General features: G+C 44.3%; 1 protein-coding gene across 1 annotated transcript in view; it reads left to right on the top strand.

Moving 5' to 3' along the window:
- Positions 1 to 19,609, top strand: part of LOC134339355 (vascular cell adhesion protein 1-like) — an 89,249-nt gene that overhangs the window by 12,060 nt on the left and 57,580 nt on the right. Inside the window, exons 2-5 of the mRNA XM_063035783.1 lie at positions 2,063 to 2,338; positions 2,987 to 3,298; positions 4,667 to 4,960; positions 9,353 to 9,634. Of these exons, the coding sequence (XP_062891853.1) occupies positions 2,063 to 2,338; positions 2,987 to 3,298; positions 4,667 to 4,960; positions 9,353 to 9,634 (1,164 nt within the window). The remainder of the gene's footprint in view (positions 1 to 2,062; positions 2,339 to 2,986; positions 3,299 to 4,666; positions 4,961 to 9,352; positions 9,635 to 19,609) is intronic.

The raw sequence follows: 19,609 nt of genomic DNA, 5'->3' as shown, positions 1-19,609 counted from the left end.
CGGCATTCTGCAGATGAGCAATAGAGAGCATCCTGTCAAACTTTATCACTGCATAGTACAGAAACTGCACCGTGATGGACGGGAAGGCCCTACAACAGATGGTCAGGGCTGTCCATTGCACCGGCCGCACCAGCCCAGCTGCCAGAAAAGGGCCAGTAGCATCTTGAAGGATCCCACCCACCCTGCTCATGAACTGTTTGTCCCACTCCCATCAAGGAGGTGGCTACGTAGCATCCAAGCAAGGACCACCAATCATTTGTTTTTCTCCATCTTCAACGTCTTCTTTTTATTCTAATTTTGTTTTTGAAACTGTTGGAGCCTGTGACTTCCAGTCTGTAGTTCAATTGAGTGAGTTCGCGCCCTGCTGTCCCTGAGAGAACTCCAGGAGTGAAGCGTAAACACAAGCTACCATGAGGGGAAGCTCGGAGACGAGACGAGGGGCTGTGAACATCTCCATATCTGGCTGATTGAAACGTCAAGGAAGATTGAAACATCAAGGAAAATCCGGAGGAGAGTGAGCAGTTCTCGTAGCGGCCACTGCTTCGAGTTGCTGTCGTCAGAGGGGCTGTGGGTTCATGTCACTGCCCTGGGAAGGGCCGTTGGTTCATGTCACTGCCCTGGGAGGGGCTTCTAGGTCCCAGCGCTCTCAGAGATGCTATCGATACTCTGATAATTTTGGATTGGGCTGTAGTTCACCTTGGCCTCTTTCCGTTCTATGATTTTTGTGTGTGTTTTCGCCCATTTTTTCTTGCTGCCGATTGGTGGCTGGGAGTTTGGGGTTTGATGTTCTTGCTGTTGTTTCTCCATGTGGGTGATCTGTTAGTTTTTGAGTGAGGGAGGGGTTAGGTGGGGGGGGTTATTTTTTTGAGTATATGTTTCTTTTGCTTTTTGTGTGTGTGTCGGGGGTGGAATACAATGAGAGGGTGAGGAGGATTAATGTCTTTCTTTCAAATACTTCTATCGTTTTCTGTATCCCATGACTATCTGGAGAAGACAAATCTCAGGGCTGTATTCCGCATACAAACTTTGAAAATAAAATGAACCTTTGAACCTTTGAATTTCAAAAACAGACACGTTCCCCAAGAAGTGAGGCTGATCAACACCTTCACCACAAACTCCATCAGTACTTTATTATTTCTTGTAAGTCACCTTTGTATAGCCTAACATAGCTGTATGCACATACAATCAATCTGTGTGCATAAGCCATTTAATGTAGTTATATTTATTGTTTTTTGTAATGATTATTGTGTAGTTTTATCTTTTGTGTTTTCTTATGCACCTTTATTGGATCCAGACTAACAATTATTTTGTTCCACTTGGGTACAGGAAATGATATTAAACAATCTTCAATCTTCCTTGTTGAACAATGGATGCCCTGTGTTCTCTAAATAACACCATGTGTCATCGATGTCTCAAATGCTACCTCTCCTTTCTTAAATACATTCAGTGACTTGACCTTTCTCTACATCTGTCTGAAGATTTTTCTCCACAGCTCAATTCCTCCATCCCAAAACTGCAATTTGGCATGTCTCTGCAAATCAGATCTTAGGGAGGAGTCAAATCAGATTCACCCATGTTAGAACAGAGTGAGGTTTGATGTCTTCATGACTTGAAAATATTCCTTCTGTTTGAATACAAAAGGACCAAAATTATGCTGACATTTATATTATGTGGAAATAGACGGGAAATAACTGCATAAGAATAGGTGCCTTTCACTACAGCTGTGTGAAGATTTTTCTCCATACATCCCTCTGCATCCCAAAACTGCTACCCCTTGTTTACACTCCTCAGCCATGGAAAGTATATCTCCTGCATTCAACCTCTTGAGACCTGTCAAAATGCCATACATTTGATTCAATCATCACTAAGTATTCCAAACCTTCGTGTAAGTGGGCCACAGTGACTCAATCTCTCTTCATACGCCCGTCCTGCCACCCCCAGAATCAGTCTGGTGAACCGTCCCCTCACTGTCTGAACGGTAAGTATATCCATTCTCAGCTGAGATTGAACTGCACACAACACTTCACTGAACAGATTCCATTTCCCTGTGTGTCTCTGGCAGATAAACTGAATGGATTTGAGGTTTCGTTAAAAACAAACTCCCCAGTGGTGGAATTTGGACACTCCCTGGAGGTGGACTGCAGTACAACGTGTGAGAACCCATTGATAAGTGTGGAATACAAACCAGGGATAAATCCCAACAGAACTAAGGGTGATAAGTGGATTACAGACCGATTTCTGAGTGTCCAGAAATGGGATTTCACAGTGCCCTGTACTGTAAAATGTTTATCTGCAGGAGGAGAACTGAAGGAGGACAAATGTGTGATCCCAGTGTACAGTAAGTGAAATCTCTTGTTCTGAACACATCCCACAGCAGAGTATAACAGGAAGACAGGCAGCAAAATACGATTATGTATCACCTAAAAACGTTACACAGAAAGGTGCTGTCGTGTATCAGGTGAGGTAGAGAACGGCCTGCTGGGAAATGGACTTACACCTCACTCCCCCACAATGAGCTCACAGTCTGAAAGGGGTTCAGATATTGACATTGTACAGAGATAATTCTGCAGAAATGGAGAAAGGAAGTTCAGAGAGTCTCAGGTCAGGAAAAATGTGTTGCTTTTTCACAGTCCAAGGTGTTGGACCAATGCGCTGAATCACAGGATTATTTGGTTAATGGATATTCACAGCTGAGCCACAGAGTGACAGATGAATGGTTTCCTTCAAAGGTTTCAAAGGTACATTTAATGTCAGAGAAATATATGCTATATACATCCTGAAATTCTTTTTCTTCGCAACCATCCACGGAAATAGAGGAGTGCACCTAAGAATGAATGACTGTTAAATATTAGAACCCCAAAGCCCCACCAGCTCCCCCCTCATACATCTAGGGTGAGGGTAGATCCACAGGCACATTGCTTGTTGGGATAATTTTTGATTTGGGATGTTCCAATCTCTACTGTCAGTCATGATTCTCCTTTGACAGATCGAAACTTAAGCGTTGTTCCACCTCCTGAAGTGCTGGAAGTTAACAACCCATATCAGCTGGAGTGTACTGGCCCAAAGGTCTATCCAAAGGACAAACTCGTACTCACCTGGCTCAGAGGGAGTGAGACTATAGCAAATATTTCTACAGAAAACGCAGGTTTCCCAGATGATGGTCCACTGAAGAACGTCCTTCATTTCAATGCAAGTATTTCAGACGATGGACTGGTGTACACCTGCTTGGCAGAGTTGAACTTGGACTCTAACACGACCAAACAAATCGCAAACGCATCTGTGACTCTGAAAACTTACTGTGAGTTCCACATAATAATAAATTTTCGCCTGTTTTTGAGAATAGCTTGAACTGAAATATTTTGTTAAAAATAAATACAGTACGAAGACACTGCCTTCTGATTATTTTCTCATTATTCCTATTTGATTCGTTCCATCAGATCTTGGGAAGTGAGAATCTGGGTGATTTTTGCAGCTGTTCAAAAGTTTTTTTCAAAGTGTAAATGTAAATAACCTGCATATTTATTTAACATCCTGACCAAACTCTGGTTAATTAAGTAACTGTGAGAATTTTGAAGTATTTAAGACTTTTTCTTGGCCCATAGGCTAAGAGCTCAGACTCTGAACTCAAGCATTGCTTCGTGTCCATGTACCTAATGTAGTGGACCCATGTGAGCTATCAACGTGGTCTGCCCAAACCAGACCTGTTCTGATGGGGGAAAGGTCCATTGGCAAAGGTGGCCTAACTTCAATTGGAGGAAATGAGATTTGTGTCATAAAGTACAACCAAGAGGGATCTTTATGGAACAGAGGTTGTAGTCGCAAGCTGGCTAATCCAATAGAGGAAGTGAGACCCAGGCTTCCTGTAGGAGCAAAAAATAGGATGAAACTGAAAAGAAGGGAAAACAGTAAATCTGAGGATAAAAGCAATAGTTAACACAATAAAAGAATTGGAAACTCTGCAGATGTGGGTCGTGAAGTTGGACTGGTATGCCCAAGGATGGAGACTGTAGAAGGGCTTGACATAATCTCCCAATCCTCCCCGAACAGGGAAGGTGCCAGGGAGGTGGGAAATGACAAAAAGGTCATATATGGGTCAGCAGCAGCAGCTGGCCCATCAGTATAGTGGCAGTGATGGGGAATATGTTGGAAATATTAATGTGGGAATACTTAAAAGGCATGAAGACAGTTGAATTTACAAAATAACAAGTTTGTAGATGAAATTAGTTTTTGTGATGATGAAATTGAGTGATATCCTCTTGAGGATTTTCACTCTGTGTTTGACATAGGTCCCATATTGAAGTGTGGTGAGTGAAAGCGGCTCATGGAATATTTGGCTCCGTTGGACTAAGGAGTAAAAATTGGCTTGAGGACAAAGAGAAAATTAAATCTCGTCTGCAATGCTAAAACAAGATTCAAGTTAAAGTTACACTGAGATCAATTAATGAGTGCATGATGTTGTATGTACCACTACTTGTGGCTGGAGCACCAGACAGGGTGAGAAACTGAAAATTAGGGAAAACATTCTGAAGAATGAAGGACGTGACCATTAAGTGGTGGATTAGGTATAAAGGTCCCCCAGATGTGTGACCTGGCCAGTCTCCAGCTCCGTCCATCAGTATTTACCACTGCAAGCTGAACTGCAGTGAATTTCTTGTCTGTCTTGCAGCTTTTCCAGAGCCTCCGAGGATCCTCAGCAGAGACCCTGTAGAAGTGAATCAGGAGGTCACACTAACATGTGACGTCCCAAATGTCTATCCAGCTGAGAAGATGAGGGTACAATGGTTTTGGGGCGGTGAACGACAGAATTCAGCAACAAATCAGTCAGATGCCACTACAGTCAGGGCAACAACTACATGGACACCACGAGAGACCGGTCCGACTGAAGTCTCCTGCACGGCAGGTTTTGAGGATTATCCATCAATTCCACTGAAGAACGATAGCATTTCCATTGAGGTTTACGGTGAGTATGTTCACCGCACTCAGACAAGGACCAGAACTTAGTTTCCTGTTGTTAGTCAGTGGTGTTTCCTCAAGCAGTTGTGTCAGCATTGATTAAACTGGTAGCCCGAGACACAAAACGCCCCCAGTCAATGGGGCCATTTCCCAGTGAAATGACTAGCTTTTAATTGGAAGATGAGCATAAAGCTGTAGATCTATATTGAATTATGATCTTACAGGGTGGTGGAGCAGGCTCAATGGGCCGTGTGACTAGGTCCTGTTCCCAGTTTTATTTTTGGTTGATTATGTTTCCTGAACATACTTACCTGAAAAGCAGTTAACTGTAAGTAAGTTTCTCCACAACTTCCACCATCTTCAATGGAATCCTTCCACCAAGCACATCTATACCTTCGCACCCCCATACCCCACTCTCCACATTTCACGGGATTCACTGTTTATGTGATCCCCTTGTCCATTCATCCCTCCCCATTGATCTCCCTCCTAGCACGTATCCCTTCACGTGGAACAAGTGCGACACCTGCCCATTCACCTCCTCCTTCACTACCACTGAGGTCCCGAAACTGTCCTTCCAGGTGACTCAACACTTCACCTGCATGTCTCTCAGGGTTGTCTACAGTATCCAGTGTTCCCAGGGTGACCTGATGTACTTCGGGGGATCACTTTTTTGAGTGCTCTGTCCACAACAGGGATAACGCTCTGGTGGAAAACCATTTTAATTCAACTCCCCATTCCTATTATGACATGTTGGTCCCTCTCTATGACCACGATGAGGCCACCCTCAGGTTGGAGAAGAAACACCTGGTATTCCATTCGGGTAGTCTCCAATCTAATAGCACGAACACTAGGAGTATTAGCATATTTCAACATTAGGAGTATTAGGAATAAAGGGGATGAACTTAGAGCTTGGATCAGTATGTGGAACTACGATGTTGTGGCCGTTACTGAAACTTGGCTGGAGGAAGAGCAGGATTGGTTCATGCAGGAACCAGGGTTTAGGTGTTTTAGAAGGAATAGGATGGGAGGTAGAAAAGGGGGGGAGTAGCATTACTGGTCAGGGATGGTATCACGGCTTTAGAAAGGGAGGACGCTGCAGAGGGAGTGTCCACTGAGTCAGTATGGGTGGAAGTCAGAAATAGGAAGGGATTAATCACTGTGCTGGGAGTAGTCTATAGGCCCCCAAACAGACCTTGGGACACTGAGGAGCAGATAAGCAGGCAGATTTTAGAATGGTGCAGGAAATACAGGGTTGTAGTTATGGGTGCTTTCAACTTCCCTCATATTGACTGGCACCTCCTGACTGCAGGGGGGATAGATGGGGCTGAATTTGTCAGGTGTGTTCAAGAAGGATTCTTGACACAATATGTGGACTGGCTGACGAGAGTGGAGGCCATACTGGATCTAGTTCTGGGTAATGAACCTGGTCAGGTGGCAGACCTCTTGGTGGGGGAGCATTTTGGTGAGAGTGCCCACAAATCCCTTAGCTTCAGCATAGCTATGGAAAAGTTTAAAAACAGACAAAATGGGAAAGTACTTAACTGGGAAAGGGCTAACTATGAAGGGTTGAGGCAGGAACCAGCGAGAGTAAATTGGAAACAGATGTTCAAGCGTGAAAGCACAGAAATAATGTGGAGGAAGTTTAGGTCCCACTTGTGCTGGGTTCAGGATAGCTTTGTCCCACTGAGACAAGGAAAAAATGGTTGGAAAAGGGAACCGTGGCTGACGAAACACGTGAGGCAACTCGTCAAGAGGAAGAAGGAAGCATATGTTAGATGTAAGAAGCAAGAAGCAGAAGGGGCTCATGAGAAATATAGGGTAGCCAGGAAGGAGCTTAAGAAAGGACTTAGGAGAGCTCGAAGGGGGCATGAGAAGGCCTTGGCGTGTAGGATTAAGGAGAACCCCAAGGCATTCAATGCATATGTGAAGAACAGAAGGATGACAGGAATGAAGGTGGGGCCACTAAAGGATAAAGAAGGCAACATGTGCCTGGAGGCGGAGGAGGTTGAGGAGGCCCTAAATGAATACTTTGCTTCAGTATTCACAAGTGAAAAGGGCCTTGATCAGGGTGAGGTCTAAATAGAACAGGCCTGTGTGCTGGACAATGTGGAGATTAAGGAAGAAGAAGTGTTGGATCTTCTTAAAAACATCAAGATTGATAAGTCCCCAGGGCTGGATGTGATATACCCCAGGTTGCTGTGGGAAGTGAGAGAAGAGATCGCTGGAGCAGTAGCGATGATCTTTGAGTCCTCTTTGGCTGCAGGGGGGGTGCCAGAGGGTTGGAGAATGGCAAATATAGTTCCCTTGTTTAAAAAGGTAATAGGGAGAATCCAGGGAACTATAGACCGGTGAGTCTTATGCCGGTGGTCTGCAAACTATTGGAAAGGATTCTTAAGGATAGGATCTACGAGCATTTGGAGAAGTACAGTCTACTCAAGGATAGTCAACATGGCTTTGTGAAGGGAAGTTCGTGCTTCACGAGCCTAATTGAGTTTTTTGAAGAGGTAACAAAAGAAATTGATGAGGATGGAGCGATAGATGTGGTCTACTTGGATTTTAGCAAAGCATTTGACAAGGTCCCCCATGAGAGACTCATCCAGAAAGTCATGAGGCATGGGATCAGTGGAACCTTGGCTGTTTGGATAAAGAATTGGCTTGAAGGAAGAAAGAAGAGGGTAGTAGTGGAAGGAAAGTATTCTGCCTGGAAGTTGGTGACTGGTGGAGTGCCGCAAGGATCTGTCCTGGGATCCCTGCTCTTTGTTATTTTTATAAACGACCTGGATGAAGGGGCGGAAGGATGGGTGAGTAAGTTTGCGGATGACATGAAGATTGGAGGAGTTGTGGATGGAGCTGTAGGTTGTCAAAGGTTACAAGAGGATATAGACAGGATGCAGAGTTGGGCAGAAAAGTGGCAGATGGAGTTCAATCCGGATAAGTGTGAGGTGATGCATTTTGGAAGGACAAACCAGAAGGCTGAGTTCAGGGTTAATGGTCGGTTACTTAGGAGTGTGCATGAACAGAGGGCCCTTGGGGTTCAAATCCATACATCCCTCTAGGTCACTGCACAGGTTGATAGGATAGTTAAGAAGGCCTATGGGATGCTAGGCTTCATTAATAGGGGATTGAGTTCAAGAGTAGAGAGGTCATGTTGCAACTCTACAAATCTCTGGTGAGACCACACTTATAGTATTGTGTTCAGTTCTGGTCATCTCATTATAGGAAGGATATGGAAGCTATGGAGAGGGTGCAGAGGAGATTTAGCAGGATGTTGCCTGGATTGGAAAACAAGTCTTGTGAGGCAAGGTTAACAGAGCTGGGACTTTTCTCTTTGGAGCGTAGAAGGATGAGAGGGGACTTGATAGAAGTCTACAAGATTATGAGAGGCAAATGGGTGGATAGCCAGTACCTGTTTCCCAGGACATGAATAGCAAACACCAGAGGGCATATGTACAAAGTTAAGGGAGGAGAGTTTAGGGGAGTCATCAGGGGTAAGTTTATTACACAGAGGGTTGTGGGTGCCTGGAATGACTTGCCAGGGACGGTGGTGGAGGCTAAAACATTAGGGGTATTTAAGAGCCTCTTGGACAGACACATGGATAAAAGAAAAATAGAGGGTTACGGGGTAGTGTGGCTTTAGTACTTTTTTAAAGGAATATATGGGTCGGCACAACATCGAGGGCTGAAGGGCCTGTACTGTGCTGTAGTATTCTAGTGTCTAGTATCTAATAAACATCACTATTTCCAACTTCTGGTCATTTATTTCCTCTCCCCCTTCTTTCCATTTTCATTTCCCCTTCTGGATCCCCTCATACTCCTTTTTGTCTCACCTGCCAATTACCTCCCTCTGTTCTCCCTTCCTCCTTTCCTTTCTTCCATGATCCACTCTCCTCTCCTAGCAGATTCCTCCTTCACCCCTTTCCAATCTCCACCTCTCACTGCCGGCTTCTTACTTTATCCCCATCTACCTTCCCCCTCAGCTGGCTTTACCGGTCACTTTCCAGCCTGTACTACTTCCCTCTCCCCTAACTTCTTCTTCTGGTTTTTTTCCTCTTCCTATCCCATCATGATGAAGAGCCTTGACCCAAATTTCAACTGTTTATTCCTCTCCATTGATTCTGGCTGACCACTGAGTTCCTGAATTTTGTGCGTGTTACCAGTAAGAACTGTAAATCAGTCACAATTTCCGGTGTAATGAAAGCTAAAATTGTACACCAGGGCATCAGCATGCAGGAGTCTCAACCGAACATTATTGATAACCCTCTACTTGTACAGTATGTGAACTCCTCCGACATGGGAGTGGCTGACCGTACAGTAGCTTTAGCTACGTTAGTCCAGTCAGGCAGAGGGAACGCAGGACTTGCTTTGAGAAAGCTTCTAACAATGTTTTCTGATGTTACAGTTTTCTCCAACCCTGAAATCTACATCCCGATCACCACTGAGGGAATTCCAGTGAATATTACCTGCAGTGTGTTTAACGTCTCAGGGGAACTTCAACTCAGACTGAAGAAGGGAAGTGAGATATTAGTGAACAGGTCAGCCAGTACTGGGCTGACTATCTACCACACTGTGAATCCACGAGCAGAGCTGAATGGACAGCAGTTCACCTGCGAGGCCGAGCTGACACTTCACCATCGCTCCAACAACATTGTTAAACGACAGTCAGCCACTCTCGATGTCCCGTGTAAGTAGCAGCAACAGATCGGCACTAAAGACTTGTGATGGCTTGAGGTTATCTTTTCTAAGGTTCAGGGACAAGAGAGGAAAAGATGTTTAGGGTCCACATCCCATCGGCCCAACAGGCGCAAGGTTGTCAGTACAAACTTACACAGTGGCCTATAGTATTTGTATATTAACACAAAGATTTTATTTTAAGTAAATGAGATTTCCAAGTAGTAAGGCTTATTTACTCTCTGCCTAGGCACCATTATTGCACAGCCCGACCCAATTAGGGAAAAATTATTGATCACTATACCAGGAAGGGATTCTCTTATCTTTTACACAATGCAATCTTAATTTAGCATCTTATCAAAAGACAGCACCCAGTAATCCCTCAGTACCACATTAGATATTCAGCTGAGATATTACGCTCAAATTGCTAGAGTGTGTCTGAAATCAGAAACAACTGACAGAGTTCCTGTACACAACAGCCCACACGCTTGCATGTTTCGTTGCTGAGTCCCAGCATGTTCGATGTTTTACATCCTGACGCTGATCAAAGTTCAAAGTAAATTTATTCTCAAAATATGTATATGTTACTATGTGTTACGTTGAGACCCATTTCCCTGCAGGAATTTACAAGGGCGAAGTAGAAATATAGTGGAATTTCATGAAGTATTCTGTATTCTGCATAATCTCACAAAAACTAAAAAAAAACAATGTGCAAAAGAAGGAAAATAGCGCAAATAAAAAAATACTGAGAACAAGAGTTGTAAAGGGTCGTTAAAAGTGAGTCTGTAAGTTGTAGAACCAGTTCAGATTAGTGACGATTGAAGTTATCCTCCCTGGTTCCGGAACTGATGGTTGGTTGTAGGGTAATGAGTTCCTGAAGCTGGGGGTGTGGGACGTTAAGACTTCTGTAACTCCTGCCCGATGGTCGTAGTGAGAAGAGAGCTTGGTTTGCATGATGGGTGCTGCTTTCTTGTTACAGCGCGCCACGTCATCACTCCAGTGTCGATCAGATGTTCTGCGTACAGGATGACGACCTCAGTCTCCTCTATCTCCACATGACACCACATCCTGTGTGCGTGTGGAGGAAATTAATGGTCCCAAAGATCACCAACCTATATCAGTTATACTGAAGGTTAATAGAAACTTTCATGGAATTGGAGACCAAGTAAGGGATAAACCAGAGAGTAACGATCAATTATGTTTTTAAAAATTTTATTGATAAAACGAATAGGCCATTCTGGCCCTTTGAGCCACATCGCCCAGCAATCCCCTGATTTAATCTGAACCTAATCAGGGGACGATTTACAATGACCAATTAACCAACCAACCAGTACATCTTTGGAATGTGGGAGGAAACTAGAGAACCCAGAAGAAACCCACGCAGTCATGGGGAGAACGTTCAAACTCCTTACAGTGACAGGAATTGATCAATGAAGGAACTGAGCTAGCTTAAGCTGAATTTGGAAAGTAGTAAATGATTAACCTCATTTATATCTGACTGTCTGGGAGCCTCATTGGGCAGTCTATTTCTCCAAGATATTTGCGGGTGGCATGGCAGTGTAGTGGTTAGCACAACGCGTTACGTGTCCAGGTGACCCAGGTTCAACTCCTGTCACTGCCTGTAAGGAGTTTGTACGTTCTCCCTGTAACCATGTGGGTTTCCTCCGGGTGCTCCAGTTTCCTCCCACAGTCTAATGATGTACTGGTTGGTAGGTTAACTGGTCTTTGTAAATTGTCCTCTGATTAGGTGCAGATTAAATCAGGACTGCTGGGCAGCCTGGCTCAAAGGGCTATTCAGGCCTATTCCGCACTGAATCTGAATAAGGAAGAACATAGAACATAGAATAGTACAGCACAGTACAGGCCCTTCGGCCCACAATGTTGTGCCAACCCTCAAACCCTGCCTCCCATATAATCCCCCACCTTAAATTCCTCCATATACCTGTCTAGTAGTCTCTCAAACTTCACGAGTGTATCTGCCTCCACCACTGACTCAGGCACTGTATTCCACGCACCAACCACTCCCTGAGTAAAAAACCTTCCTCTAATATCCCCCTTGAACTTCCCACCTCTTATCTTAAAGCCATGTCCTCTTGTATTGAGCAGTGGTGCCCTGGGGACGAGGCACTGGCTATCCACTCTATCTATTCCTCTTATTCTCTAGTACACCTCTATCATGTCTCCTCTCATCCTCCTTCTCTCCAAAGAGTAAAGCCCTAGCTTCCTTAATCTCTGATCATAATGCATACTCTCTAAACCAGGCAGCATCCTGGTAAATCTCCTCTGTACCCTTTCCAATGCTTCCACATCCTTCTTATATTGAGGCGACCAGAACTGGACACAGTACTCCAAGTGTGGTCTAACCAGAGTTTTATAGAGCTGCATCATTACATCACGACTCTTAAACTCTATCCCTCGACTTATGAAAGCTAACACCCCATAAGCTTTCTTAACCACCCTACCCACCTGTGAGGCAACTTTCAGGGATCTGTGGACAAGTACCCCCAGATCCCTCTGCTCCTCCACACTACCAAGTATCCTGCCATTAACTCTGTACTCTGCCTTGGAGTTTGTCCTTCCAAAGTGTACCACCTCACACTTCTTCGGGTTGAACTCCATCTGCCACTTCTCAGCCCACTTCTGCATCCTATCAGTGTCTCTCTGCAATCTTTGACAATCCTCTACACTACCTACAACACCACCAACCTTTGTGTCATCTGCAAACTTGCCAACCCACCCTTCTACCCCCACGTCCAGGTCGTTAATAAAAATCACTAAAGGTAGGGGTCCCAGAACAGATCCTTGTGGGACACCACTAGTCACAATCCTCCAATCTGAATGTATTCCCTCCACCATGACCCTCTGCCTTCTGCAGGCAAGCCAATTCTGAATCCACCTGGCCAAACTTCCCTGGATTCCATGCTTTCTGACTTTCTGAATAAGCCTACCGTGTGGAACCTTGTCAAATGCCTTACTAAAATCCATGTAAATCACAGCCACTCCACTACCCTCATCTATATGCCTGGTCACCTCCTCAAAGAACTCTATCAGGCTTGTTAGACACGATCTGTCCTTCACAAAGCTATGCTGACTGTCCCTGATCAGACCATGATTCTCTAAATGCCCATAGATCCTATCTCTAAGAATCTTTTCCAACAGCTTTCCCACCACAGATGTAAGGCTCACTAGTCTATAATTACCCAGACTATCCCTACTACCTTTTCTGAACAAGGGTACAGCATTCGCCTCCCTCAAATCCTCCAGTACCATTCCTGTGGACAACAAGGACATAAAGATTCTAGCCAGAGGCTCAGCAATCTCTTCCCTTGCCTCGTGGAGCAGCCTGGGGAATATTCCGTCAGGCCCTGGGGACTTATCCGTCCTAATGTATTTTAACAACTCCAACACCTCCTTTCCCTTAATATCAACATGCTCCAGAACATCAACCTCACTCATATTGTCCTCACCATCATCGAGTTCCCTCTCATTGGTGAATACCGAAGAGAAGTACTCATTGAGGACCTCGCTCACTTCCACAGCCTCCAGGCACATCTTCCCACCTTTATCTCTAATCAGTCCTACCTTCACTCGTGTCATCCTTTTGCTCTTCACATAATTGAAGAATGCCTTGGGGTTTTCCTTTAACCTACTCACCAAGGCCTTCTCATGCCCCCTTCTTGCTCTTCTCAGCCCCTTCTTAAGCTCCTTTCTTGCTTCCCTATATTCCTCAATAGACCCATCTGATCCTTGCTTGCTAAACCTCATGTATGCTGCCTTCTTCCACCTGACTAGATTTTCCACCTCATTTTTCACCCATGGTTCCTTCACCCTACCATTCTTTATCTTCCTCACAGGGATAAATTTATCCCTAACATCCTGCAAGAGATCTCTAAACATCGACCACATGTCCATAGTACATTTCCCTGCAAAAACATCATCCCAATTCATACCTGCAAGTTCTAGCCTTATAGCCTCATAATTTGCCCTTCTCCAATTAAAAATTTTCCTGTCCTCTCTGATTCTATCCTTTTCCATGATAATGTAAAGGCCAGGGAGCGGTGGTCACTGTCCCCCAGATGCTCACCCACTGAGAGATCTGTGACCTGCCCAGTTCATTACCTAATACTAGATCTAGTATGACATTCCCCCTAGTCGGCCTGTCGATGTACTGTGACAGGAATCCATCCTGGACACACTTAACAAACTCTGCCCCATCTAAACCCTTGGAACTAATCAGGTGCCAATCAATATTAGGGAAGTTAAAGTCACCCATGATAACAACCTTGTTATTTTTGCACCTTTCCAAAATCTGCCTCCCAATCTGCTACTCTGTATCTCTGCTGCTACCAGGGGGCCTGTAGAATACCCCCAATAGAGTAACTGCTCCCTTCCTGTTCCTGACTTCCACCCATACTGACTCAAAAGAGGATCCTGCTACATTACCCACCCTTTCTGTAGCTGTAATAGTATCCCTGACAAGTAATGGACCCCTCCTCTCCTTTTTCCCCCCTCTCTATCCCTTTTAAAGCACTGAAATCCAGGAATATTGAGAATCCATTCCTGCCCTGGTGCCAGCCAAGTCTCTGTAATGGCCACTACATCATAAATCCATGTATGTATCCAAGCTCTCAGTTCATCACTTTTGTTCCTGATGCTTCTGGCATTGAGGTTCACACACTTCAGCCCTTCTACCTTACTGTCTTTATACTGTTTATTCTGCTTCTCTTTCCACAAAGCCTCTCTGTATGTTAGATCTGGCTTTACTCCATGCACTTCTTTCACTGCTCTATCGCTCTGGGTCCCATCCCCCTCGCAAATTAGTTTAAACCCTCCTGAACCATGCTAGCAAACCTACCTGCAAAGATATTGCTCCCCCTCGAGTTCAGGTGCAACCCATCCAATCTGTACAGATCCCACCTTCCCCAGAAGAGATCCCAATGATCCAAAAATCTAAAACCCTACTCCCTGCACCAGCTCCTCAGCCACGCATTCAACTGCCATCTCCTCCAATTCTTACCATCTCTGTCACGTAGCACTGGCAGCAATCCTGAGAACGCCACCCTTAAGGTCCTGTTCTTCAGTCTTCTGCCTAGTTCTGGAAACTCACACTTCAGGACCTCATCCCTCTTCCTGCCTATGTCATTGGTACCAACATGTATCACAACTTCTGGTTGCTTTCCCTCTCGTACCAGGATGGCGTGCACCCGGTCAGAGACATCCCGGACCCTGGCACCCGGGAGGCAACAAACCATACGGGTGTCCTTCTCACGTCCACAAAATATCCTGTCTGCTGCCCTGACTATAGAGTCTCCAATGACGACAGCTCTCCGCTTCTCCATCCCACCCTTCTGCACCACCAGGACAGACTCAGTGCCAGATGCCCTGCCACCGTGGCTCACACCTGGTCGGTCGTCCCCACCAACAGTATCCGGGACAGTAAACTTATTATTCAGGGGAATGGCTACAGGGGTGCTCTGCACTACCTGTCTGCTCACCTTCGCTTTCCCCCCTCTGACTGTCACCCAACGACCTGCTTCCGACAGCCTAGGTGTGACTACCTCCCTGTAGCTCTCATCTGTGACTGCCTCATTCTCCCTTACGAGTCGAAGGTCATCCAGTTGCTGCTCCAGATTCCTTACATGGTCTTCCAGATCGCCCAGCCGTATGCACTTCTGGCAGATGTGACTCTGTGGGAGAGAGGAGTTCCCCCAAGACTGCCACATCTCACATGAGAGGCACATCACCATCTCAGGACACATTGTAAAGACTAACTGCGAGCAACCTTGTCCTCCGCCTCTTCTCGTCGAAGCCTCTCGAGTCAAAGCCTCAAAGCTCCACTCCTTCACTGGCCCACTCACTCACTGGCCGCTCCACTTGAGCTACCCCTCTATTTATCTGTTTGAGCTTTTCAAAATGCTTGGTCACCTGACCTCCATTGCCCAATCAGCTGCTTTCTGCTGAGTCTGAGCTATTCAAATCTTGATTGTCTAATCAACGGCTGTCTGCTGATCTATTCAAATCTTGATTGACTTGATTGCACAGAAGTAAGCAAGTAGATAAATAAATAAACAAACAAATAAATACATAGATTGATTGTTTACTTTAGATACTTGATCATTATAAGCTCGTCTGACACTTCAGTCTACTGAGGAAGCATTCTCAGAGGTAAGAGTGATCAGAAGAGAAGAGTACTTCTGTTATAAATTGTTTACCTGGGACCATCAATGACCTGTACTGTTGATTTTGTGGTTTTTTTTATAGATCAACCTGGATCTTCAGCTTGGAAATACGTGGTAGCTCTCTTTGCACGTTTAGCTTGTATTGCTCTGACACACTACTTTTGGAAGAAAATAAACCATAAAACAACGTAAACAAAGGCCAACAATAGTTGGACAAGACCCAATGGAAACACCTCCATGAAAGAAAATTATACCTGGAAGATAATATACTGTAATCTACAACAATTAAGACAAAATTTGAATTTAAAATTGTAAAACAGATAAATTCCAGACTGATACTCCAACGATATTATTGAGCTGCAAATCTAAAAAAATGTCACTGTCTTCAATAAATACATGTTACAAAGTGAACAAGATGAAGATGAATTGTGAGATGATATATTTCACCAGTGTCTCCGTAATGATGAAGCCTTTTATAAAGATTTCCAATTCCCAGCATTCTGTAAGCTCTTCCAGCTATTCAACCCTCCCGGGACTCACTCCTGCTCAAATTCCGGTCTCTGAACTTGAAAAACAGCAAGTCCTGGTTTTTGCCACTTTTCCACAAGGAGGCCTTCAGCTGCTGACGTTTTCAGTCTCTGTACCTCCCTCTCCTGTTTTATCATTCTCATTTAAACCCATCTCCTTGACAAAGGCCTCATCACTGCAAGTAATTTCCCCTGGTGTGGGATGGTATCTGACTTTAAGAGCCCAAAAAATTCAAGCAGGTGACCATTCTGTTTCTCAAACTGAGTTCACTGCCTACAAATCGCAAGGGTGGGTGATGTGCAACCCTCACATCCATCAATTTCCTTCTAAATATTGAACCTCTCACTTTCCCACGTCCTAATGCATCTCCAACTTCCTTAAACACTTCTTAATTTGATTAACACCCACAAAAATGCTGGGGGATTACGGCAGGCCAGACAGCGTCTATGGAAATGAATAGTCGCCGTTTCGGGCAGAGACCTTCAGATGAGTGTAGTTATCCTCTTTTGTTCAAGAACCTGTTGCTTGAGACGTAGCGACTGCTCTTGAACCTGGTGGTGCAAGTTCTGTGGCTCTTGTACCTTCCACCTGATGGCAGCAGTGAGCAAAGAGCATGGCCTGGGTGGTAAGCATCTCTGATGATGGATGCTGCTTTCCTATGACAATGTTTTATGTAGGTGTGCTCAATGTTTGTGATGTGCCCATGATATACTGGGCTGAATCTACTACCTTTTGTAGGATTTTCCATTCAATGGCATTGGTGTTTCCATGCCAGGCTGTGATGCAGCCAATCAATATCAATACACTCTCCACTACACATCTATGGAAGTCTGCCAAAGATTTTGATGTCATTCCAAATCTCCACAGACTTCTAAGGAAGCAGAGGAGTTGTTGTGCTTTCTTTGCAATTGCCTTTATATGATGGGTTCGGGACAGGTCTTCTGAGATTGTAACACCCAAGAATTCAAAGTTACTGATCCTTACCACCTCTGATCCTTCACTGAGGACTGGCTAATGGATCCCTTTGGTTTGGGGTTAGAAGCCTAATGCTTAAGTCATCCATCAACTCAATTGAGAATATAAGAGGAAATGAGGAGGAGGGGCAGTAAGTATACATAATAGGAATACCTGGATTTCCAGAAGTTCTGTTGCTTGATGTAAGGATTGTGAAAGGTTATTTGGGAGAGTGACTGACAAGAGGACGCAAAGAATTTGGAAAAAGAAAGATCCAGCTATTCACAGTTCAATCAGTTCAGGCACATGATGCCCATCTTTGAGTTATCCTCTTCAGCTAAAACTTATTGCTCCTAGCTTCTATTGAAAAGAGAATTTCCTCTTGAAAAGCAGGCTGTGGCTCCTTCAGTGCCTGTCGACACATTCACCGGTCCCTTCTGCTCATCTACAATGGCACCCCGTAATTGAGTATTATGAAGTTTACAATGCACGATGCACTGCTGACCCTTGGGTTTTTTAAACCCCATTCATTATATTAAAAAAAATGCATAATGATTATCTTCACTGCCCAATGAAGCAGCAAATAACATTCTACAACCCAACAGCAGAGAGATGCTTTGACAGGAACTGTCTCACACCGACTTGGTTTCAAGAACACGTGACGCTGGGGGATATTTTGAATTCTTCGCAGACCTGGTGAACACATCAGTAAACGGTTACAATACCAATACCATTTAGAAATCTGTTATCTTTCAATTGTCTTTTTCAATAGTTAATATTCAAAATTTCTGAACAGGTTTTTAAAAATGCTTCTTTTATTTCAATGCCTGTTATACTTTTATTACGAGTAAAACGCTAAACATGTGTAAATAACAAAAATGACTCAGTATTTCCTTAATAAGAATCAGAATCAGGTTTAAGTTCACTGGCAAATGCTGTGAAATTGGTTGACTGTGTGGCAGCAGTAGAATGCAATACATAATAATAGAGAAAATATGTGAGTCACAGTAAGTATATTAACCAATTAAACAAGTAGTGTGAAAATGAAATAAAATAGGTAGTGAGAGAGAGTTCGTGGGTTCAATGTCCATTCAAAAATCAGATGGTGGAGGGGAAGAAGCTGTTCCTGAATTGCTGAGTGTGTGCCTTCAGGCTCCTGTACCTCCTTCCTGATAGTAGCAGTGAGAACAAGGCATGTCACGGGTAATAGGGGACCTTAATGATGGACGCCGGTCCATAATTGTTGTTACATATTCATTAATCGCTGATAATCTCTGCTCAAAATTACCATGGCAGAAGAGAAAATTTTTTTAGAAGACTATTTCCAATCTGAGCCACATATTCTCAGAAAGGCTCGTCACTGCACTGTAGAGAATGGCATCCTTAAGGCACTCTGCCGGGTGAGACAGTGGACAAAACAGAGAACGGAGAGAGTCTCTGAATTTACCTGAAAGAGACCTGGTGTTCTGATCAGTGGGATAAATACCACAGGATCACAGTCTGCAGGCTTTAGAATTAACAGACTGGATTGTGCTTGGTATTTAGTGTTAAAGAGACATTCTGTGCAATATCACAACTGCTTCTAGATTTTCTAATATTCTTAACAGTTAGTCTGAAGTTAGTGTTTACTTGAATCCAGCCTGCTTTGTAAATAATAAGGTAGAAAATCTTAATGCCAAACCAAGGGCAGTGTATACTGTGAATATACTGTGAAATATCATCTACTGTTATCATACCATAGAAGACTCAAGTAAATTCAAAAGAGAATGTTCTTAAGGCAGAGGCTGAACTAAACTAACAATTCACTATGAAATCTTGACGGCTCATTTAACTAAATACAACACAGCAGTTCATCTTGAGAGTCAGTCATACTCTTCTAAAGTTATCAATGACAGTCCAGGTTATCCAAGAGTATTAACACAAAATACTCTGCAGATGCTGGGGTCAAAGCAACATGCACAAAACGCTGGAGGAACTCAGCAGGTCAGGCAGCATCCGTGGAAAAGAACAGTCAACATTTTGGGCCAAGGCCCTTTGTCAGGACTGAAGAGGGAGGGGGCAGCAGCCCTATAAAGAAGGTGGGAGGAGGGTGGGAAGGAGAAGGCTGGTAGGTTCCAGGTGAAAAACCAGTAAGGGGAAAGATAAAGGGGTGGGGGAAGGGAGGCAGGGAGGTGATAGGCAGGAAAGGTGAAGAAGAATAGGGGAAAGCACAATGGGTAGTAGAAGGAGGCAGAACAATGAGGGAGGTGATAGGCAGCTGGGGGAGGGGGCAGAGTGAAACTGAGATAGGGGTTGGGAATTACTGGAAGCTGGAGAATTCAATGTTC

The sequence above is a fragment of the Mobula hypostoma genome, chromosome 29 (assembly GCF_963921235.1).
Source record: "Mobula hypostoma chromosome 29, sMobHyp1.1, whole genome shotgun sequence".
NCBI classification, from domain to species: Eukaryota; Metazoa; Chordata; class Chondrichthyes; order Myliobatiformes; family Myliobatidae; genus Mobula; species Mobula hypostoma.
Note: the sequence above shows the minus strand (reverse complement) of the source record. Positions and strands in the feature narration are given on the sequence as shown.